This window comes from Pelophylax lessonae (assembly GCF_965119305.1).
Source record: "Pelophylax lessonae genome assembly, chromosome: 3".
NCBI classification, from domain to species: domain Eukaryota; kingdom Metazoa; phylum Chordata; class Amphibia; order Anura; family Ranidae; genus Pelophylax; species Pelophylax lessonae.
In genome coordinates, this window is record NC_138770.1 from 294,094,734 (window position 1) to 294,119,069 (window position 24,336).

General features: G+C 42.2%; 1 protein-coding gene across 1 annotated transcript in view; it reads right to left on the reverse strand.

Annotated features, from left to right (window-relative positions):
- LOC309550485 (IgGFc-binding protein-like) overlaps positions 1-24,336 on the reverse strand; it is a gene marked incomplete at both ends in the record, with an annotated part of 80,790 nt that overhangs the window by 2,974 nt on the left and 53,480 nt on the right. The window contains 10 exons of the mRNA XM_082250854.1: positions 1,087-1,651; positions 1,743-2,344; positions 5,756-6,033; positions 6,974-7,257; positions 7,375-7,616; positions 18,731-18,796; positions 19,245-19,516; positions 21,083-21,369; positions 21,475-21,855; positions 23,297-23,496. Of these exons, the coding sequence (XP_082106980.1) occupies positions 1,087-1,651; positions 1,743-2,344; positions 5,756-6,033; positions 6,974-7,257; positions 7,375-7,616; positions 18,731-18,796; positions 19,245-19,516; positions 21,083-21,369; positions 21,475-21,855; positions 23,297-23,496 (3,177 nt within the window). The remainder of the gene's footprint in view (positions 1-1,086; positions 1,652-1,742; positions 2,345-5,755; positions 6,034-6,973; positions 7,258-7,374; positions 7,617-18,730; positions 18,797-19,244; positions 19,517-21,082; positions 21,370-21,474; positions 21,856-23,296; positions 23,497-24,336) is intronic.

Below are 24,336 nucleotides of genomic sequence, written 5' to 3' on the forward strand. Positions count from 1 at the left end.
TCTATATTTTAAACATTTTGTCTGCAGATAAATCAATAGAATATTTTCCCATTTAAGTTTTAATGATCATACTGTTGATTGCACCACTATGGAATCACTGCTAAGAGCTTAAAGAAGACATTGAGGCTACAATGCATTGCAAAGCAGTCTCCAGTGACCTCACTGCTCTATGGAATTCAGCCCCATTGTTAGCCCTGCACATTACAACTAAGGGGCTGGGGCTTTGTGGTTCCATAATCACACAGAGAAAAGCCAAAAAAGGTTATTTAATTGTTGTGTTCTGTAAATATGCAGGTTGCACAACGGAGACCAGTGAGGAGATACCATTTAAAAGATGAGGTGTTGTTAAGCAAAAACTTCCACTTTACTGGTCTTCCTATGGGATCTCATCACACTTAGTAATGACCTTAGAGTAATAATGACACATGCCATAATGTGATTACAAAAAACGTTGAAGTAAAACAAATATCAATATTTTATGTTGCATTGTGCCTTATATATATATATATATATATTCTTTGCTCATATATAATAACTGACATTAAAGTGATTATTTGACAGAGTCAGCAATTTGTAAAAGCACTTGCACTAACCTATGAATATAAGAATGTTATACATACCTGTACATCTGTCCATTATCCATTATTATCCATATTAAAAAACTTTATGTAGGGAAGTTCGAAGTGTCCATGAGATTCCTCATGGGTATGTCAAGAAGTGTGTCTTCTGATGGCGCTACAGTTCCTCCTGACTGCCCCTATGCCAATACTCTGCTGTGACTAGGGGGATCAGAAGGAGGAACCTCAATGGCTAGTGGGAAAACTGCTATTTGACCTACCTGAAAGCTCTCCTACAGGTTGATGTTTTATCAAATACACAGATGGACAGGTATGTATAAAGCTATTTTTTTACAGGTTAGGCTCGTCTAATTTTGTTGATCCCCTGGTAAGGTCAACATAACTAAGTTACAATGTAAAATGGTAAAGATTTGCATGAATGATGTCATTGCTCTCTGCCCTTCTTTTAAACCAAGATGCACAAAATTATTTCAACATACAAGTACGTACAAACAAAACCATTACTTACGACAGAATGTAGAGTTCCTCCAGACAAGGGTGACTCCTGCTCTTAGGCAGGTATCAGCATAAGCTTCCAATGCGTTACATAAACTGCCAGCACCAAGGGCACACAGGTCAAAGACACAGCTGTCAAAGAAGCGATCTGGGTTAATTACTGCGTGACAAGCCTTGAAAGGACCATCTTTACTGGTTAACAAACCACAGAACTGATTGTTTGAATAGAGTTCCTCTGTCTCTGGTGGACATGGCAGTGGAGGTGTAGGAACAATTGTGTTACATAATGGATCATCATCATCTTCTACCATCCAGCTGTCTCCCAACTGATTTGAGTTCTGAGCTAGCTGTCCATTGGGCATCAAATAGTCATCCTGCCGCATGCTATTAAAGTTGCCACACATTCCACAAGTTTGGTTGAAATAATTAGTAGGGACCTTCACATCCACTGTATGGTCAGTGTCATAAGACACTGTAAGATAGAAATCTGTCTCTACAATAACATATCGACCACTTTGCTTTACTGTTAGAGATCCATTGACCAAGATGACTGGAAGATTTGTCCAGATACCATCCACCTGTTAATGAGTAATATGCAGGTTACATTTAAAGTAGCTATCTGCAACTTTAGAATTATTAATGAAATTTTGAACATTCCAAGAAACTTACCAGAACACGACTAGGGTTAGCTTTAACAATGGTTACTGTATGGTCGTAAACATCCACCATAACTTTCTGTATTAATGAAACAGTTGAAATCCCATAACGATGCTCATTTTTTCCTTCAATGTTAAAATATGGCAGAGACGTAGCATTGGTACAAAGCTTGGAAAGAGTGTATGTGCATATTCCCATAAAATCATGAACTTCCTTATCAAAGGTGACATAATGAGGATCCCCCCAGGTTACACAGTTACCAAATGTGAAATCAAAGCATCCAGGAACTCCATTTGTTATGCCGCAGTATTTTTTAGGTGGACATGAAGCAGAGTTGCAAACTAAACTGCCTCCAGCAGAGGGACATCTGCATACTTTGGAGCAAGTGTCATCAGTCCAGAACTCTGAGCCTATAAGATAGTGCCTGTCATTATCCCAGCATCCACACTGGTGGCTTGGGACACATCTCTTATCATACAGGACATAGCCAGGATCACAGACACAGGATTCTGTACAGGGGAGATGACAGTTGTTTGGTGATTCTGGACTGACGCAAGTAGATGGACAGGCTGTTCCACAGATCTCATAATGACTGTTTTGTGGACACTTCAGTGCTGTGAAAAAATATAATAGTGAATAAGAAACTAATTAGAAGAACATTTCAAATTGGATTTGAATGTATGTAATATTGTAATTAATGGACATGTATAAAAAGTATTTTAAAACATGAGAGTTATTACCATTATAAAAGCTTTCATATTCACTAGTGAGTAGACTTACAGGAACACTGAGAACGAAGCTCACACTGTCTTCACATGTTTTACTTATTGGATATTAAAATAATCAGCCATGTAGTAATCACATTTTGTTTAAAAATCGTGATGGACCAATCTGCCTGGGATCAGTTCTCCAAAGCTTTGGTGAATCTTGTTCAGAGTTTGGGGAACCTGAACTTTGAGGCAAATCCCATTAAAGTAATGGGGTGAATCTTGTATTAATGTGCAGGTGCAGAACTCAAACTCTACAAGCAAGTTCAAGGCAAGTGTATTTCAGGCAAGGGAATTCAAATACTCTATACCTTAGGCCATTCTTTCCATAATCCTCTTACATAGCAATAAATCTTCCCTTTATATACCAGTATTTTACTTATTTACTAGGATGTAGAGAAAGCTGGTTGGTGGACCAAACACTTTTAATATTGTTGATCCCCTAAACTTCTTGTTAAACAATATAAAGGTTTTACTTTGAAATGCCTAAAGGCTGCTATACATGGATTGAAGTTCAGCCTGTTCAGCATGGACCTGCTGAATTTTGATCCATGTATGGGCTGGCTGATTGTACATTAGTCAATCTATTAATCAACTCCTGTACAACCGAACTATCTGAAAATTTACACACAATCAGCACCACTGGCTATAGCCAGAAGTGCTGATCTTTGTATTCTGATGACAGGGGAGTCTCCCCGCTGTCATTATACAGTGCCCCTGTGGGAGTGATTTCTCCGTCCACATTGAGTGTGGGGATAGGGGAATAAAGTAATTTTTTTGTTTAACCCGCTAGTTCAATGATAAAAATAACTAATTTATAGGCTGCCTAAGACATGTTCTGCAGTTATTGATAATAAGAATTAAGCCAAGCTATGAAAATAAATGAAAAATACTTATCTGACCAATTAACATAAAGCTCATGTGTTTTGACATGACGGTTTGCGCTTTCCTTTTGAATAGAATTAACAGAGAAAAAGTCTGTTAATTCTATTGTAAGTTTTGAGGAATTTAATTTTAATGTGTGTATGCAAGTCCAGCTGTTACCAATTTGCTATATGTCTGTACATTAAAAAAGATACAGTATATGTTATATCTATTATAGAACAGTAGGATTTTTATGGACAGTCTAAGTTGGCTTTGGAATTGATTTGTTATTGCAAACAAAAGGCAGCATTTATGGTTCCCAAGAGGTGATGCAGGCACACCCAATGTGTAGGGTCTAAGCAACAGTCGGTATTCACCAGATCACCTAGAGGTGGAAATTTGCAACCCTAATGTTCCTGGATAATTTTGCAGCAAACTGTCACCAGGCTGTGGCCCATGATGGGAAAAATAGGAAAAAAATGGCTGTGTTATAGGGAATGTGCATTAGGTGTCATGGGAGAAATCCATTCCCACTAGGTGGAAGACAGGCTAACAAGTATTTGGTTATCGCAAATGAGGCAGGCAGCCACAAAGGAGACACAGAGAGTTTTGAAGAGTCTTGAAGAGGAGAGGCAGGATATCTGCAAGCACCAATGGAAGGGATCTCTAAGTTACCCAAGTAGGCAGCTACCTAGCAGGGGCTACCAGCATGTAGACATGTTGCTTAAATGCCAAGCAACATGGACATTGGCACTTTGGGACTATGCCTAACAGAAAATTGCCTTTGATGTTCATGGCCACTAATTGGCTACAATTCACTGACCCAGGCAACAGGGAAGTGCCAGCACTAGTTCATGGCACAGGCACTGGGGTGTGTGCCACTAGGTGTCAGGCAAGAAAACTGTCAGATATAAGCAGGGGTCAAGAAAGGCAGCAAACAAGAGAGTGGTCAGATCAAGGCAAGGGTCTTGTCAGGTGACCAACTAGAGATCAGGTAGGTCCAGGTAGGGGCCAAAGGCAGGTGGCAATCAAGAGATTGGGCAGGTCAATCCAAATAAGGCAATCTCAAAAGTGGTTGAAGTGAATAATAAAAAAAAATTTGCACAATAGTAGCAGGCAATAGGACACAGAAGTAGCTACTTCAAAGGTTGAAGGACAAATACCCCTTTAGTAAGAAAACATGCCCAGCATTGTTCCAGGGAACTTAGGAAGTCCTGTAGTTGATTTTTCCAGTACCTTTAGAAGTCCTGCCATTGATTCTGCAACTACCACAGGAAGTCCTGGAAGGGATTCTAGGAGTACCATATGAGCAACTCCAGGAATAGATGGTCAGTAACCAATGAACGCTTGTTACATATAGTAAAACCAATATACATACAAAATCAACTAGAACCCTAAACACAAGCTTCTGAAATAAAAGCCCAATTTTAAAAGGAAGCCTTTAAGCAAAAAAAAAAAGTGCTATGGACAGGACAGAAAAGGATTGGTGACCTCGTATCAAAATAAAATTAAAGACAAACAAGGCACTGATAATTTTATGAAAAAAGCAGCAAATTGGTTGATTTACCAAAAGAAACCTATGGTGGTGGCAAACCTCATTCCAATGTAGAAACACATAAAATATGTATATCTTAAAATTTTCATGGTAAAAAGGATCATTTATAAAAGGTGAGACACCAATGAATCTTATTTTTTGTGCCCCATCTTGAGATGGTGCGTGATTCTTCAGGTTGGTTTTAAACATGAATATTGGATAAAGTACAAAATCTATGCTCGTGTAAAATCACTCTGATTTTCAGTATTGTTTTCTTTAAGGTTTTCTAAATATGGTCAAACAATGTCTATTTCTCAGTGAAACATACTGAGTGATGTGAAATGCATTTTGTTAAAACAAGGCTTGGCTGTTCTTACTAAATAACCTTCGAGAAGTTATTTGGTATTAAACAAGGGCCTATTAAAGAAACAAAGATAGGTTTACCAAAGAAGATATATACACAGCTCATGAACATCATTATCTCTAAAAGCAAATCAAGAAAAAATGAGACCTGCTTATTTGCTTTAGGTTACTGTAATTTGCATACTGTGTTAAAGTGTATGTACTGTATCGCCCACACGTTTTTTAAAGTTATGAATTGAGTAGAGAAATACAGCTCCAGATGGTTATTTTTGCTGTGTTTGTCCTGCTAGAGAGTATTCCTTACACTTCCTGTCTCAGAAATGCAACAGGAAGTGACAGAAAATCTCTCCAAAATGAAGGGAATTCTCCTCTTAGTCATTCGTCACCAGGATACTTATCCCTATTGGAAGATTTTTCCTGATGACATCACTATAAATTAGGATTTCCCCATACTTGATTGTCAGTACCAACAGAGGAGTGTTTAACTTTGTACTTACGGCAGAAAGAGTCATTCCTCCAGGGACCTATTGTTACTTTATGAGACTGGCAGGATTGTGCATAGGACTGAAGACTATCACACAAGGCACTTGGATTCAGGCTCAGTTCACACAAGTCATAGACACAGTTGTTGAAATAGATTAGTGGGGATACAATGCCATGGCAGTCTTTGAATGGACCCTCCTCATCAGTAATCATTCCACAGAAATCGTTGCTGGAAATGGTATTCTTTTCATCCACAGTACAACTTGGTTCATGTTCTGATCCAGGTGTGCAACTACAAGAAATATTTCAGTTCAGTTATTAGGAGAATACATTTGGAAACATGAGGGATGTAGTATGAAGTTTGATGCAGATGTCAGTGAATCTTTTGTAACAAAAATTAAAGTCGTGAAGTGGAGTAGCAGTTCACATGAGAGGAATCTTAATTTTAATGAGTTAGAGAATGTTTGTTTTTTTTTCTGCATGAAATAATTGATTAAATATAAGACACTTGAATACTGAACCAGGTAAATAACATGGACCATACCAAAGTGATCCTTATTTAATGTGAAACTTCACCCAAAAGAGATCTTGTACATGTTACAGGTGCCAGAAAACTGCAGGACCATTAATAAAGTGCATGGCAGCTTGCTTATGCGCAATGGAAAGCCAGCTGTGAAGCCACAAGCAGCACATCTGGCTGCCAACAGTTAAGATGGAGGCGCTGGGAACCCAAAGGCTAGTGAAGAATCAGCCTGGGTGTGGATGGCACTGAATCCCTTTGACAGGTAAGTGAACTTTTACAAGATTTATAGCTGCTAACTGTCATTTTTTTTTCTACAGTGATGAACAGTAGAACTTTGTCCATATGGGGCAAAGCTAAAGGTTCACTTACCTTCAACCCCTTTGCCCAAAACTGCTTATACACACTTTCCCTTTATGCCCCTGTAAATCTAATTACCCACTGGAGTGAAGTAGACTCATTGTAAGTAAATATCAAGGAGAGTGAACAATCAGTGTGCACTGCATATACTCAGTTTAAGGGGTATGGTCATATCAACTGTAAATGATCCTGGTTCTGTACATACTGGATTGGATTTTGCCATCATTGGACAATTTAGGTAATGGGTATCTCTGCTTGATATTTTGTGGTAAGATCGAAGGCCTTTTATCTTAAAGCAATGGATTAACATGAGTTTACTATTATAAATTAAGGATAAATGGCTTGTGATTACCTTGTGTCATTGTCCACCTGCCAACTGTTACCAAGACTGTTAGAGTCTGCTTCTAATTCACCATCTGGGTTTAAGAAGTCATCAGTTTGGTTTCCATTAAAATTTCCACAGATTCCACACACTTTGTTGGCATATTCCCATGGAATATTCACCACCACTCTATGGTTTCCATCAAACCGCACACTTACACCAAATGCTGTTGTCACCAGTACATCATGTCCACTAAGGAAGATGTTAATGTTTGGATGTAGGGCTACTGGTAAGGTTACTGCAATTTTGTTTACCTGGATTCACAACATATAATAGAAAACATTTCAGATAGGAAGAAACAAGAACAAGTATAAAGAGTTACAGCAGAATTATAATATATACCAATAGGTTTTTTTCCAGTTTTTACTTACTTTGACATTTCTGTTCTTCTCCAGTGTGATCCTGTATCCATTCATATCAATGTTGACATAACTTATATAAGACACCCTGGTGCTGCTTCCTCTGTGCTCATTGGCTGCTTCGACATTGAATTCTGTGAGGTGTCCATCAACTTCACAGAGTTTAGATAATGTATAGGTGCAAGTGCCCATAAAGTGGTGCAGCTGATTGTCAAAGGTGTAGTAATGAGGGTCTCCACTAATCTCACAGGATCCTGGGGGGGAGGGTTATTAAATAGATTATTAAAAAGAATATTAAAAAGATAACACAGTCTCTTCCTAACAGGTGCATTGTGGGAATTTGATATCCTTAAAGAGGTTATAAACCTCTCCATAAACCTCTCCAAAAAAAAAACCTGAAAGGCAAAGGCATAATGAGCTAGTATGCATCGCATACTAGCTCATTATGAAATACTTACCTTAAAACAAAGCCCCGGCAGTGCCGCACGAACAACACTTACATGGCCGACATTTGAACCCATCTTCCTTCCAGGTTTGTGTCCCCTGGCCATCTGATTGGCCAGAGCCGCGATGATGTCACTCCCACGCATGGGCACAGGAGCAGCCCTTCACGGCATAGGGCTCTGAAGGAATGACACGGGCGGCCGTTTCTTCACAGTGCATGCGCCAGTGATGTCACTGGCTGCACGCAAAGTAAATATCTCCTAAACGGTGCATGTTTAGGAGATATTTACAGTACCTATAGGTAAGCCTTATCATAGGCTTACCTATAGGTACAAAGTTACAGAGGAAGCTTTACTTCCTCTTAAAGAACTGGGACTATTATTGTTAGTCAGACAAACCAGATAAATGGGTCAGCAGGATTATTTAAGTGATTATGAAGTCTCATTTTTTTCTAATAAAATACCAAACGTCATACTTACCTGCCCTGTGCAGTGGTTTTGCACAGTCAGTCTAGATCCTCCTCTTCTCAGGTCTCTGGCTGGAGCTCCTGGCCCCTCCCTCATGTTGAGTGGGCCCACAGCAAGCAGTTTGCTGTGGGGGCACCCAAACCGAACTGCAGCTCTGTGTATCTATTCAGACATGGGTCTGCCATTCTGCCCCACCCCCTATCTCCTGATTGACTGAGTTTGATTGACAGCAGCAAGAGCCAATGGCATCACTGCTGTGTTTCAGCCAATCAGGAGAGAGAGTCCCAGGTGGACATTGCTGGATAGAGAGGGGCTCAGGTAAGTATTAGGGTGGTTGAGGTGGGCTGCTGCACATAGAAGGCTTTTTATCTTAATGCATAGAAGGCATTAAGATTAAAAAAAAAACTTCTGACTTTACAACCCCTTTAAGGCTGGCTGTACATAAAAAAACTACAAATGCTATACCAAAATAGATTGTTACTTTTCTGCAAACAAATAAATGCATAAAAAATAAAGAAAGTCAAATATTAAACTGTTAAGAAGAATGGGGAAGACCTTGTATCTGAAATAATTTGAGTTTTAGTTACCTGCATACAAACTTTTGTGAAGCTATTATAAGTAGATCATTTTAAAGTATTCATCTTTTTTACCTTAACATTTTGAAAAGTTCTATAAAAGCAGAGTCTTCATATTCAGATCAGTCCTCCAAATATACACCCAATGGTTCTTAATTTTCAAAGCATGCCATCTGATAATTATTATGATATCTAAACTGCAATAATATCTTTTCAATTTGGGCTTATAATTCCTACATGATCTTGCACTCTATAGCTAAAATGTCATAACTAAACAGTTTCTTTTTTTATTTAATAATCATTTTCTTTAGGCTTTAAACATAAATATTATTCAGTAGATTTTGGAATTAACAAAAAAAAAAATCCATCTTCCAGTCAGAATGAGAATTATCTTTAATGTAATTATCTTTAACCACTTTGCCACTGCTCACTAGAGCTCTACTGCGGCAAAGTGTTTCGTTATCGTCTGGCGACGTAGACCTAAGAACAAATAAGATCGCCGCCATTACTCGTTAAAAAAAAAAACCTCCAAAAATGACAGAAATCTTTCCCTTAGTTAGTAAACGCAATAACTTTTGCGCAAACCAATCAAAATACGCTTATTGTGATTTTTTTTTTTAGCAAACATAGGTAGCAGAAAACAAATTGGCCAAAAATTTAAAAACATTTTGATTTTTACATTTTTTTGGGGGGGGGGAATTTCATATAAAAAAATGTGAAAAATATTGTTATTTTTTCAAAATTTACGATCTTTTTTTTGTTTTTAGCGCAAAAAGTAAAAATCGCACAGGTGATCAAATACCACCAAAAGAAATCTCTATTTGTGGGAAAAAAAGGACGTAAATTTTGTTTGGGTATGGCGTTGCATGACCGCGCAATTGTCAGTTAAAGTTGCACAGTGCCGAATCGCAAAAAGTGGCCTAGACGTAAGACAGCAAAATCCTCCGGTGGTAAAGTGGTTAATATAACTCTTAGTTTACCTAGAAACAATTATTCCTAAAATGTCATCTGATTTGAAAATGTATTTTTCAATTTTCATATAACAAAAAGTTTTCAGCGTAGAAACTGGAGGGGGGGGGGGGGGTTTGCGGGGGTTGCTTCCCTAGTAGGGTTGAGCGGACACCTAGATGTCCGTGTTCGACGGGTTCGGCCGAACTTTAAAAAAAAGTCCGGGTCCGTGTCCCGGACTTTTACCGAACTTTTCCCGGACACCGAACCCCATTGAAGTCAATGGGGACCCGAACTTTAAGGCACTAAAATGGCTCTAAAACACCAAAGGAAAGGGCTAGAGTGCTGCAAATGGCAGCAAAATGTAATTAAGAGCATGGCAAGTGCTCTGCAAACAAATGTGGATAGGGAAATAACTTAAAACAACAAAAAAAAACAGAAAAATAAAACAATGTTCTTCTTCATCTCTGAAGGACGAGGCCCATATGGAGTAGGAGGGAGGTTGAGGTGGTGGTGGATGTGGCGGTGACATAGGCATGCGCACAGGGTGTGCCGGGTGTGCCTGGGCACACCCTAATCACCTAGGGCACATAGCATTGCCAGTGAGGAGATGGGAAAGATCTCCCTCGGACCTGCTCTGCTCTATTTCTCTTTGCCTACAGGTACATGGCCCGATACATTACTCTCCCTGCTGGCAAACACATGCATGTGTATTTCAACTTTGGGGTGCACACCTTAATGCAATAGGCTGCGCACACCTATGGGCGGTGTAGGTGGAAGCGGCGGTGGAGGAGGACCAGGGCCGGATTAAGAGCATCATGGGCTTGGTGCTGAGGATTTTGAAGGGCCTTAAGGGCCGTGCCTTACCATGCACCCAGAGGAGGAAGGGTGCAGCCATGCATGCCTAATTCAACATGGGATGCTGTCTCTGAAGCCCATAAACACATCCATGCATCGGCAACTGTCCCTCCTTGTCCGGGCTTCGCGCTGTGTGGGGAGGTTCTGAGGGTGCTGCCTGGGGAAGCGAGCATAGAAGCCAGACTTCTGTGTTTACAAGTGACAGAAGAGCTGTAACAGTGAATATGGCCAACCCGGGGCCTATATAAAAGGTAGGGGCCTGGAGCTGCAGCTCCAATAGCCCCTACGTTAATCTGGCCCTGAGGAGGAGGACGAGGTAGCCAACACTGCTTCTTTTCACAAATTTTAAATGAGGGTACACCCCAAAAGAGTGAGAAAGAGCAAAAATGGAACAATGGGTGGGTAAGGTCGGTATCCATTGCTATTCTGCATAATGTACGGAAAAGTCCCGTGGGATCCATGCCTGGTTCATTTTAATGAACGTGAGCTTGTCCACATTGTCTCTGGACAGGCGGCTGCGCTTGTCTGTTATAACGCCCCCAGCCGTGCTAAATACCCGTTCAGATAATACACTGGCTGCAGGGCACGCCAGCACCTCCAAGGCGTAAAGGGCAAGCTCAGGCCATGTGCCCAATTTGGAGACCCAGAAGTTGAAGGGGGCAGACCCCTCATTCACTACATGTAGGCGTGTGCACACATACTGCTCCACCATGTTGGTAAAATGCTGCCTCCTGCTAAGACGTTCCATCTGAGCTGCTGGTGCTGCTGTTTGTTGTGGCGTGCTGACAAAGCTTTTCCACATTTCGGCCATGCTAACCCTGCCTTCTGAGGTGCTGGCGGTGCCCTGGTTGCGTTGGCGACCTCCTCCTCCTCCTCCTCTGCCTTGTGCTTCCACTGCGGCCCTGCTGTCGGGTGGGAATGCCAGCAGCATGGCGTCTACCAGCGTGCGCTTGTACTCGCGCATTTTGCGATCGCGCTCCAGTGAGTGAATTAAGGACGGTACGTTGTCCTTGTAACGGGGATCCAGCAGCGTGGCCACCCAGTAATCAGCACAAGTTAGAATGTGGGCAACTCGGCGGTCGTTGTGGAGACACTGCAGCATGTAATCGCTCATGTGTGCCAGGCTGCCCAGAGGCAACGAAAGGCTGTCCTCTGTGGGAGGTGTATCGTCCGTGTCCTCTGTATCCCCCCAGCCACGCACCAGTGATGGCCATGAGCTGGCCTGGGTGCCACCCTGCTGTGAACATGGTTCCATCTCCTCCTCCAGCTCCTCCTCCTCCTCATCCTCCTCATCCTCCAGAACTGTGCCCCTGCTGGACAATTGTGTCCCTGGCGTTTGTGTGTGCAGGAACCCACCCTCGGAGCCCCTTGCGAATGACTGCCCTGAAAGCCTTGGAAATGTTACCTCTTCATCCTCCTCCTCCTCCTCATCCTGTGCCACATCCTCTTCCATCATCGCCCGAATTGTTTTTTCAAGGAGGCATAGAAGTGGGATAGTTAAGCTGAGAACGGCGTCATTGCCACTGGCCATGTTGGTGGAGTACTCAAAACAGCGCAACAAGGCACACAGGTCTCGCATGGAGGCCCAGTTATTGGTGGTGAAGTGGTGCTGTTCCACAGAGCGACTCACGCGTGCGTGCTGCAGCTGAAACTCCACTATGGCCTGCTGCTGCTCGCACAGTCTTTCCAGCATGTGCAAGGTGGAGTTCCACCTTGTGGGCACGTCACATATGAGGCGGTGAGCGGGAAGGCCGAAGTTACGCTGCAGCGCTGCCAGGCGAGCAGCAGCAGGGTGAGAACGCCGAAAGTGCGCACAAACGGCCCGCACTTTCTGCAGCAGCTCTGACATATCGGGTAGTTTTTAAGGAACCTCTGCACCACCAAATTCAGCACATGCGCCAGGCAAGGGATGTGCGTCAAACCGGCTAGGCCCAGAGCTGCTATGAGATTTCGCCCAGGCCGGGCTTGAGGCTCGCTGGCAGCAACCACTCATTTGTCTGCTGTTCCATGCTCCTCCACAACTCCTGTGCGGTGTGTGGTTTGTCCCCCAAACAGGCAAGTTGTAAAACTGCCTGCTGTCGTTTACCCCTGGCCGTGCTGAAGTTGGTGGTGAAGGTGTTACGCTGTCCGGATGAGGAGGCGGTAGAGGATGAGGAAGCGGAGTAGGAGGAGTTAGGAACAGGAGGCAAACTGAAGCGCCCTGCAATCCTCGGTGGTGGAAGGACATGCGCCAAATTGCTATCCGCCTCAGGCCCATCCGCCACTGCATTTACCCAGTGTGCCGTTAGGGAGATATAACGCCCCTGACCGTGCTTACTGGTCCACGTATCGGTAGTTAGGTGGACCTTGGCACAGATGGCGTTGCACAGTGCACACCTGATTTTTTCCCCCACTTGGTTGTGCAGGGAAGGGATGGCTTGCCTGGAAAAGTAGTGGCGGCTGGGCACGACGTACTATGGGACAGCCACCGACATAAGGTTTTTAAAACTGTGCGTCTCCACCAGACGGAATGACAGCATTTCAAAGGCCAATAATTTTGAAATGCTGGCATTCAGGGCCAGGGATCGCGGGTGGGTAGGGGGGTACTTCCTCTTCCTCTCAAGTGTTTGGGAGATGGAAAGCTGAACGCTTCCACGGGACATTGTGGAGATGGTTGTTGGTGACCCAGGTGGTGGTGTTGCTGACAGATCGTCTGTTTGCGGGGTGGCAGGTGCCGGTATAATTACAGATGTGGCTGGAGCGGCCGAGACTGCAGCAGAAGAGGAAGCAGGATGAGCCAGAGACGTTTCTTGGTTTTGAAGGTGTGTACTCCACTGCAGCTCGTGCTTTGCACTTAGATGCCTGATCATGCAGGTTGTGCTCAGGTTGAGAAGGTTTATGCCTCGCTTCAAGCTCTGATTGCACAGGGTGCAAACAACTCGTGTCCTGTCATCAGCACATTTTCTAAAGAACTTCCACGCTAGAGAACTCCTTTGAGCTGACTTTGGTGCGCTCGTTCCCTTGCTGCGTTGGGCAGTAGCGGGCGTAATGTCTAGGGCACGGCCGCTCCGCTTCTGCACCCTGCTCCCTCTTCTGCTGTGCTGGTGGCTCTGTGCGACCACCGCCTCTTCCTCCAAACTACTCAGGTCACCTGCATGACGTTCATTCCATGTGGGGTCGAGGACCTCATCGTCCTCCACATCATCTTCCACCCAGTCTTCACCCCTGACCTCCTTGTCGGTCTCCACAATGCTGAACGCCGCAGCAGTTGGCACCTGCATTTCGTCATCATCGGAGACGTGCTGCGATGATCCTTGCATGTACTCATCTTGAGAAATAAGTGGTTGGGCATCGCTGCACTCAATCTCTTCCACTTCTGGGGCAGGGCTAGGTGGATGGCCCTGGGAAACCCTGCTGACAGAGTCCTCAAAAAGAAGAAGAGACTGCTGTATGGCTTGGGGCTCAGACTGCTTGCCTGATTTGCAAGGGGGTGAGGTGAAAGACGGTTGGACATCGGCTGCAGGTGCCAACTGTGACCTTTCTGCAGTAGACTGGGTGGGAGACAATGTGAAGGAACTGGAAGCACTGTCAGCAGCAAACCAATCTACTATCGCCTCCACTTGTTCTGGCCTCATCACTTCTAGGGGCGTATGATGCCCTACCAAATACTGATGCAGGTTCTGTCGCCTACTCACACTTGAGGAAGGTGTTTCACTTGTGCGTGTAGCTGGCACAGATCGACAACGTCCTCTCCTTGCAACAGGAGCTCTACCAGCAGCACCACGACCCAGGCCACGGCCCTTATTTGACGGTCTCCTCATATTTCTGTAATTTAAGATCTTGCCCTAGAAAGGTTTTTATTGAATAGCGGAATAGGAAATATGATCCAAAAAAAAGTGTATGTATCTCGCACGTACAAAACCACACTAGGCCCCAATTACTATTGTTTCTACCCCTAAAAGGATGGATGAGGAGTAGGAGGAGTATGGAACAGACAGCACCCTCAAATCTTCAGAAGTATGAGATGAACCTCAAAAACTTGGAAAGGTGGATCTCACACGTACCGACACAGACTATCCCGCAATTCAATTGATCCTCAAAGGTTTTTATTGAATAGCGGAATAGGAAATATGATCAAAAAGAAAGTGTATGTATCTCACACGTACACCACCACACTAGGCCCCAATTACTATTGTTTGTACCCCTAAAAGGATGGTTGAGCAGTAGGAGGAGGAGTATGGAACAGGCAGCACCCTCAAATCTTCAGAAGTATGAGATGAACCCCAAAAACTTGGAAAGGTGGATCTCACACATACCGACACAGACTATCACGCAATTTAATTGATCCCCAAAGGATTTAATTGAATAGCGGAATAGAAAATATGATCAAAAAGAAAGTGTATGTATCTCACACGTACACCACCACACTAGACCCCAATTACTATTGTTTGTAGCCCTAAAAGGATGGTTGAGCAGTAGGAGGAGGAGTATGGAACAGGCAGCACCCTCAAATCTTCAGAAGTATGAGATGAACCCCAAAAACTTGGAAAGGTGGATCTCACACGTACTGACAAAGACTATCACGCAATTTAATTGATCCCCAAAGGTTTTAATTGAATAGCGGAATAGAAAATATGATCAAAAAGAAAGTGTATGTATCTCACACGTACACCACCACACTAGGCCCCAATTACTATTGTTTGTACCCCTAAAAGGATGGTTGAGCAGTAGGAGGAGGAGTATGGAACAGGCAGCACCCTCAAATCTTCAGAAGTATGAGATGAACCCCAAAAACTTGGAAAGGTGGATCTCACACGTACCGACACAGACTATCACGCAATTTAATTGATCCCCAAAGGATTTAATTGAATAGCGGATTAGAAAATATGATCAAAAAGAAAGTGTATGTATCTCACACGTACACCACCACACTAGGCCCCAATTACTATTGTTTGTACCCCTAAAAGGATGGTTGAGCAGTAGGAGGAGGAGTATGGAACAGGCAGCACCCTCAAATGTTCAGAAGTATGAGATTGTGTTCACTGTACCCCACAAAGATTGTGTTCACTGCACCCCACAAAGATTGTGTTCACTGCACCTCAAAAAGGATTTTGTTCACTGCACCCCACAAAGATTGTGTTCACTGCACCCTAAAAGGATTTTGTTCACTGCACCCCAAAAAGATTGTGTTCACTGTACCCCCCAAAGATTGTGTTCACTGCACCCCACAAAGATTCTGTTCCCTGTACCCCACAAAGATTGTGTTCACTGCACCCCACAAAGGATTTTGTTCACTGCACCCCAAAAAGATTGTGTTCACTGCACCCCAAAAAGGATGTTGTTCACTGCACCCCAAAAAGGATTTTGTTCACTGCACCCCAAAAAGATTGTGTTCACTGCACCCCACAAAGATTGTGTTCACTGCACCCCACAAAGGATTTTGTTCACTGCACCCCAAAAAGATTGTGTTCACTGTACCCCCCAAAGATTGTGTTCACTGCACCCCACAAAGGATTTTGTTCACTGCACCCCAAAAAGATTGTGTTCACTGTACCCCCCAAAGATTGTGTTCACTGCACCCCACAAAGATTCTGTTCACTGTACCCCACAAAGATTGTGTTCACTGCACCCCACAAAGGATTTTGTTCACTGCACCCCAAAAAGATTGTGTTCACTGCACCCCAAAAAGGATGTTGTTCACTGCACCCCAAAAAGGATTTTGTTCACTGCACCCCAAAAAGATTGTGTTCACTGCACCCCACAAAGATTGTGTTCACTGCACCCACAAAGGATTTTGTTCACTGCACCCCAAAAAGATTGTGTTCACTGTACCCCCCAAAGATTGTGTTCACTGCACCCCACAAAGGATTTTGTTCACTGCACCCCAAAAAGATTGTGTTCACTGTACCCCCCAAAGATTGTGTTCACTGCACCCCACAAAGATTCTGTTCACTGTACCCCACAAAGATTGTGTTCACTGCACCCCACAAAGGATTTTGTTCACTGCACCCCAAAAAGATTGTGTCCACTGCACCCCAAAAAGGATTTTGTTCACTGCACCCCAAAAAGGATGTTGTTCACTGCACCCCAAAAAGGATTTTGTTCACTGCACCCCAAAAAGATTGTGTTTACTGCACCCCACAAAGATTGTGTTCACTGCACCCCACAAAGGATTTTGTTCACTGCACCCCAAAAAGATTGTGTTCACTGCACCCCAAAAAGGATTTTGTTCACTGCACCCCAAAAAGGATGTTGTTCACTGCACCCCAAAAAGGATTTTGTTCACTCCACCCCAAAAAGATTGTGTTCACTGCACCCCACAAAGATTGTGTTCACTGCACCCCAAAAAGGATTTTGTTCACTGCACCCCAAAAAGATTGTGTTCACTGCACCCCACAAAGATTGTGTTCACTGCACCCCACAAAGGATTTTGTTCACTGCACCCCAAAAAGATTGTAATTCACTGCACCCCACAAAGATTGTGTTCACTGCACCCCACAAAGGATTTTGTTCACTGCACCCCAAAAAGATTGTGTTCACTGTACCCCCCAAAGATTGTGTTCACTGCACCCCACAAAGATTCTGTTCACTGTACCCCACAAAGATTGTGTTCACTGCACCCTAAAAGGATTTTGTTCCCCTCCACCCCAAAAAGGATGTTGTTCACTGCACCCCAAAAAGGATTTTGTTCACTGCACCCCAAAAAGATTGTGTTCACTGCACCCCACAAAGATTGTGTTCACTGCACCCCAAAAAGGATTTTGTTCACTGCACCCCAAAAAGATTGTGTTCACTGCACCCCAAAAAGGATTTTGTTCACTGCACCCCAAAAAGGATGTTGTTCACTGCACCCCAAAAAGATTGTGTTCACTGCACCCCACAAAGATTGTGTTCACTGCACCCCACAAAGGATTTTGTTCACTGCACCCCAAAAAGATTGTGTTCACTGCACCCCAAAAAGGATGTTGTTCACTGCACCCCAAAAAGGATTTTGTTCACTGCACCCCAAAAATATTTTGTTCACTGCACCCCAAAAAGGATGTTGTTCACTGCACCCCAAAAAGATTGTGTTCACTGCAGCCCAAAAAGATTGTGTTCACTGCAGCTCACACACAGAAAAATGGATGTGGATCACTGACACCTGCCTATCTCCTATCCCACACCACACAGCAATATCGATTGTAGTTTGTAGAACACAGTTTCCCTAAAATTCAGCAGCAGCAGCCTCTCCCTAACAGGATTGAGAAGAGATCGTAGATCAGGATTGAGTGCAGAGTCACCCCACCCCCCACACAGCAATATCGATTGTACTTTGTAGAAGACACTGACCCTATAATTCAGCAGACTCTATCCCTAAAATGCCTACAACTCGCCCTGCCTAAACACTCCGACCTGTCCCTCAATTCTATCCGGACACAAATGTTTTTTTCCTGCCTGTCTTTCCCTAATCAGCAGCCAGCACGTTGATGTGTGCTCTGTCCCTGATCTAAGCAGCAGAATGAAGACGCTGCGGCTGCCTGGAACTTATAAAGACTTGGTCACATGCTTCAGACGGCCAATCACAGCTACTGAGACATTTGCAGGCATGGCTGGCATGGCTTAAGGCACACCAGTAAAACGATTGTTGATTGGCTGTTGAAAGCCCGCCATGAAAAGAGCGCCAAAGCATGCAAAACCCGGAAATAAAACGACCGAACACGGATTTTTACCCGAACATACAGTAAAGTGTCCGTGTCCGTGTTCGGGTACAAAAAATCCAATTATTCGGTACGAACACGAATAATACAGTCCGTGTTCGCTCAACACTATTCCCTAGATTATTAATAGTTAAAGCATGTAAACTGTATATGAACTAATGTTTTAGGTTTATGGACATTGCAATATATACATATTCTTAGCTAGTAGTGAATTGATGTTTGAAAAGCCCTCACTGTTTTGCAGGCACTGTAGAGTATGCCTCCTTAGATTTGTGAGTATAATATATATGTTCTTTGTGTTTTTCTAAAGATAAAGCCATTGAAGAACATAATATAAAACATAACAGACTGTAAAGCACACTTTGTATGTTATAAAATGACATCCAGTGAATTAGCCTACCTGGTGGTGGTGAGCCTGGAGTAACAGGTCTTGTGGTAGTCATCGCAGAAGTAGTTGAGGATTTTTCTAAAAAAAAAAGAAGGTAAAATGTAGAGCTAAAGCCATTGTAGAATGAATTACAACTGCAATGTTCCTCATGTAAATATATTAGAATAATATCTGTATTTTTCTGGTCTCATTAATATAATGCATTAGGCCGGTGCGCCCTTGTGTTAGTCTATCGTTTACTGTGTTCCCAGACCACCCTGGTCTAGTGAGGGGCTGCAAGGCTGATGCATTATAAGGTTGCTGAGTTATCTGTTCTCATCTACAAGTCGAGCTGGATAGAGGATTGCACCACTCAGAGCGCAGGGAATAGGTGCTGAGCACCGTACCTACTTGCTTGCTGGTCTGTTGGTGGTTGTTGTACTTGTAATAATTGTTAATATTGAAAGTCAGGAAACTAATCTTCTCAAATTAATATTAATTTTTTTTTTTTTTTTTAGAAATCACAAAACCAATCATTTTTACTTACGGCAGATGGTGTTCTCTCTCCAGTCACCAACACTGATACCGGCATTTTCACAACTACCAGCATAGGCCTCTAAAGCATTGCAGAGCTGATCTTGATTTCCACCAGTCGCACACAAGTCATACACACAGTTCTCAAAGTATATCTGAGGAAGAATGTGGGGGTGACAGTCCTTGAAAGGTCCATTGCCTGATAATATCAGTTTACATTCTTTTTCATATATAATCTCATTAGTAGGATCACATGGTGAAGGATCAACAATGTCATCTTCACATCTATGGAGGCAAATTATACAAATATTATTTACCTTATGATTAGGTTTTATCAAAAAGTTATAAAAAATAAAAATGTAAAAATAACACTGAAGAAAAGAACCTAAGAACAGTTGTTTATAAGTGTTTGATTTCTCCATAATAAATAATAACAGATGAAACCTGTATAATTGCTATAACTGCCGGTTCACACTGATCCGACTTGTCAGGCGACCTGGTCGCCTGACAAGTAGCTTCCAATGCTGTGCAATGGAACTGTTCTAATCAGATCGAATCAAGTCGCTTCGACTTATAAAAAGGTTCCTGCACTATTTTTTGCCAAAGTCGGAGCGACTTGCATTAACTTCTATTATGAGAAGTCGTTGCAAACCGCGGCTGAAGTCGCGCTGCACAGGCGACTTCATTAGTCGCCCGAAGTCGAGGCGACTTTGAGTCAGATTAGTGTGAACCGAATCTTAGAATCAACTCCATTTATATTTTTCTCATATCACCCCCCAGATAAAAAGTAAAAGAAAAAATGATGCTTTTATCTGTCAAAATACTATATTTTTATAGGATTTTAAGATACAGTTTAAATGTAATCAGTGAAAGCAAAACTCCCAGTGTTTGTCTACATTTCTATCCATTGAAAATGAGCTCAGAATATCTGCTCAGCCCTAAAGCTCTCTAATGCCTACATTCAATATTTCCCTACAGACTTTTAGAACTAAGTAGAGCTGAACACAGCCATATAGGCAAATATCAAGTATTTAGTGACCATCAGCTAAAGCAAAATTATCTAAACATATGTGAACCTAAAAAACTATATAACTCAGATAAGTAGCTCAAAATAATTTTAAAATGGTTGCAAGCTGAACACTTAGTGATCTCACAACACCAGGAAACCTAATGGAGGGTTCTACGGGTCTAGGAGGGAGGAGCCGAGCCTGTGACATCATGCTGCCATTGCTGTGTACGAGGAGAGTGTTGATGTAGACTGGTTAAAAGTGATTTTTACTGTTTTATATTGTAAGTGTATTCCATTGGTGGGGTTTTAATAAATAGTTAAACCTGAAAGCACTAATTATCTGCTTCTTTTTTTCCTATGGTCTGGTTGTTGAACGTGAACACAAGAGTGAGAGATAACTGAGACTCAAGAGTAAAGAAAGCAGTTCTCCCCAGAAGCAGAGCGATATTTGATGACTTGCCTGATTATTTCTATTTTGAGCTGGGCAGGTTTTTCACCTGGTGCGAGGAGCACATGTAACACAAGAGGAAGGATTGATCACTGAACACTATTGCTGGAAGATGAGATTTAGATGGACAATTATATATGAGTGGAAGGGATTATTATTATTATTTTTAGAATTTTTTGTGCAACTATCAAAATTGGAGAGAATGGCACTATAATATTTTTTTATTTGCAAGAGAAGGTACTAATCGATATACATTTGTTTATCTGCACTATGTAGGTTTAAAATATATGCAAATATACATGTCTCTTTCAATATTCAATCAAGCCCTTACATAGAAGGTGATTGAGTCTAGATCTAGGATGATCATCAAGGCAAAATTTGCATTTATACTTACACCCAATTGTCATCAGGAACACGCCAGCTGTTTCCAAAATCATTGGATGTGAATACAAGTACACCTTCAGGTGTCACGAAATCATCATGTTGGTTACCGTTGTAAGTGCCACAGAGTCCACACAGTTTTCCTTTCAAGTTCTCATTTACTTTAACAAAGACTTCATGGTCACCGCTATACCTAACTTCAAGACCAAAGTCAGTCTGCACAACAACAAAGGAACTTCTTAGGTGTATTAGGATGCCAGGTGCTGGCGTCACAGGCAGTGAGACAAATAGTCCATTAATCTAAAGACAGAGAAAAGTACAAAAAAATAACTATGGGAAATAATCACCAGAAAAAAAATTAATGTTAGTGCTGACCATCATGCATTTTCTTAATACAAATCTTACCTCCACAAATCTATTTCTTCCAAGAATGATATTAAGGTCATTGAAGCTGACTGCAACTGAGTTTATAGTTGTCCAGGCTAAGCTTCCTCTGTGCTCATTTCTTGTAGTGATTGAGAAATACACACTTGTGTTTCCACAGGTCTCCACAGCTGTATAATTACAGGCTCCTTGGAAATGGTATGACTTTCCATCAAATGTTATGTAGTGTGGATCACCATAGATATGGCAGATGGAGGTATCAGCAGGGAAACAAGCCTTAATTCCATTTTGTACTTTGCACACTTCTTCAGGATCACAGGTCTTAGCTGTACAGTTCACATGATTGTTACCGTGACATGTACAGTGACGGTCACAATCCCCTTTCCAGAATATCTCATTTTTCTGTAACATTAAAATGACCAATGAAAAATAAATTCACAAAGCTGATAATAATGGAATCAACACAACAATGGCTTTCCTGTCTCGTATCAGTGTACTAGACGCACTATAAAAGCTAAGTTAAAAGTGAAATAAGAAGCAAAACGGCCAGTGATTGACACTTACATCTGATACTGTAGGGGACTTGTGAGTACCCAACAGAGACAGACTTTAGGAGCTTGGGTGGCACAGAGGTAGGATTTATCATACATTTTAGTGGTAGGAATATATACATTAAAGGGCTGAAAAGTCTTTTTCTTAAAGCGGAGTTCCGGCCACAAAATTTATTTTTTCAATAAAAATACCCCCAGGACAGTCAGAGCTAGTACATTCCACAATGGATAGCCTCTGTACTGTCCCAGGTAGCACTTAACTTTTAGAAGAAATACTTACCGTTAAAATTTCTTCTCCAGTGCTGCCATCTCGGATGTGGGCAGCTGAAGCCAGCGCTTCCTCTTCTGCGTCCTCTTCTGTGTCCTCTTCTCCCAGAATGCGCCCCGCTCATCACTTCCGGTGTGGGCGCGTCATCCCTCCACAGCTTCTCGGCATGCCCAGAAGCTGTTTAGCAGGGAATGAGGCGCCGCACCGGAAGTGATGAGCAGGACCAGTGCAGGCGCATTGATTCCTGGGAGCGATGACGTTTAGCTCCCAGGAATCAGTGCAAAGAGGAAGTGACAGCCGCAGAGGGAGGAAGTGGAAGAAAGGTGAGTATATTTTTCTTCAATAACAAAGTAAGTAAACAAAAAAAAAAAAATCGTAACTATCCATTTCTTTTTCAGGTGACCAATAGCAAGCGGCCGGAACTCAAATAAAAAAGCAGAACTCAGGGAAAAAAGCAGATAAACAGATTCTGTTTACTTCCATGTTCAGCTGTCATTGGCTCACAGTTGATCATGTGGTAAAGGGCAGATGTGATTGGCCCTTCGGCTATAGCGCAGGTGGGAAGTGGTTAAGCAAGCCTTTAAGGAGAGTAATATGCAGGCTGCTATTTTTGGCCTCCCCTTCTGGAAATGCTGGATGCTTGGTTGTCATTCTAATCTAATGCATTTATGCTTTGAAGCACCTAGAATAAGCATGCAGATCAAGAGTTTCAACTGCACTTATTGCATTCTTGTTCTGGGCTAGTTGTAGAAAGCACTACAACTACAATCAGGCAATAAACAATGGTAGTGTACATAACTTCCTTCAGTATGTATATCTTTTTTTAAATAAACCCACTGGCTTTCTGCCGTGACTGGGATACATAAGATGTATAAGTGCAGGCTCATTGGCTCCCAGCATATGAGAAATCAGTAAAACATATCTAATTTACGAATGCAAAAATAATGTTTCAATTTTCTAATTGGTCCACATATAAAAAAAATCAAATGATAAAACAGTGATAATAAAACATAGCATCACTTACCAGGTAGTATTTGCTATCATAAAAACATCCACATTCACTGAAAGGAACACAAGTGTGCCCACTGAGCACAAAGCCATTATCACATTCACAAGCATCAGTACAAGGCTTATTGCAGTCACTGGGAGCACTCTGGTCCTGGCATGTGGCCGGGCAAGCACTAGTACAAGGATTGTAGTGACTGTTGGCAGGACATGGGATGGCTAAATAATAAGGACAGATAACAGTTAACTACATCATATAATAGTTAAAAAACAAGGTCAAAGAAATTGCTTTACTAATTAAAGGTCATAGTTACAGCCATGGCACACCATGGAACTGCTTGGAGGACTAGAATAATCAAATGCTATCTAACGACACAGTGATGTATACAAGTTGCAATAGGATTTTTCAAACACATTTGGATTAGAATAATGTACTTGTTGCTCAGGGAAACTATTATCAATTATTAATCAAAATAGATTCATAGAAGCTGGACCACAGAGAAAGACCAAATGGTACAATAAATCTGCACCACTCCCTCTATATTTTTAACATTTTGTCTGTAGATAAATCTATAGAATGTTTTCCCATTTAAGTTTAAATGATCATACTGTTGATTGCACCGCTATGGAATCATTGCTAAGACCTTAAAGAAGACGTTAAGGCTACATTGCATTGCAAAGCAGTCTCCAGTGACCTCACTGCTCTATGGAATTCAGCCCCATTGTTAGCCCTGCACATTACACCTGAGGAGCTGGGACTTTGTGGTTCCATAATCACACAGAGAAAAGCCAAAAAAGGTTATTTAAATGTTATTTTCTGTAAATATGCAGGTTGCACAATGGAGACCAGTGCTAGTACCAGTGCCAGTACTATTTAAAAGGTGAGGTGTTGTTAAGCAAAAACGTCCACTTTATTGGTCTTCCTATGGGATCTCATCCCACTTAGTAATGACCTTACAGTAATAATGACACATGCCATAATATGATTACAAAAAAACTTTGAAGTAAAACAAATATCAATATCTTATGTTGCATTGTGCCTTATATCAGCTTTCTTTG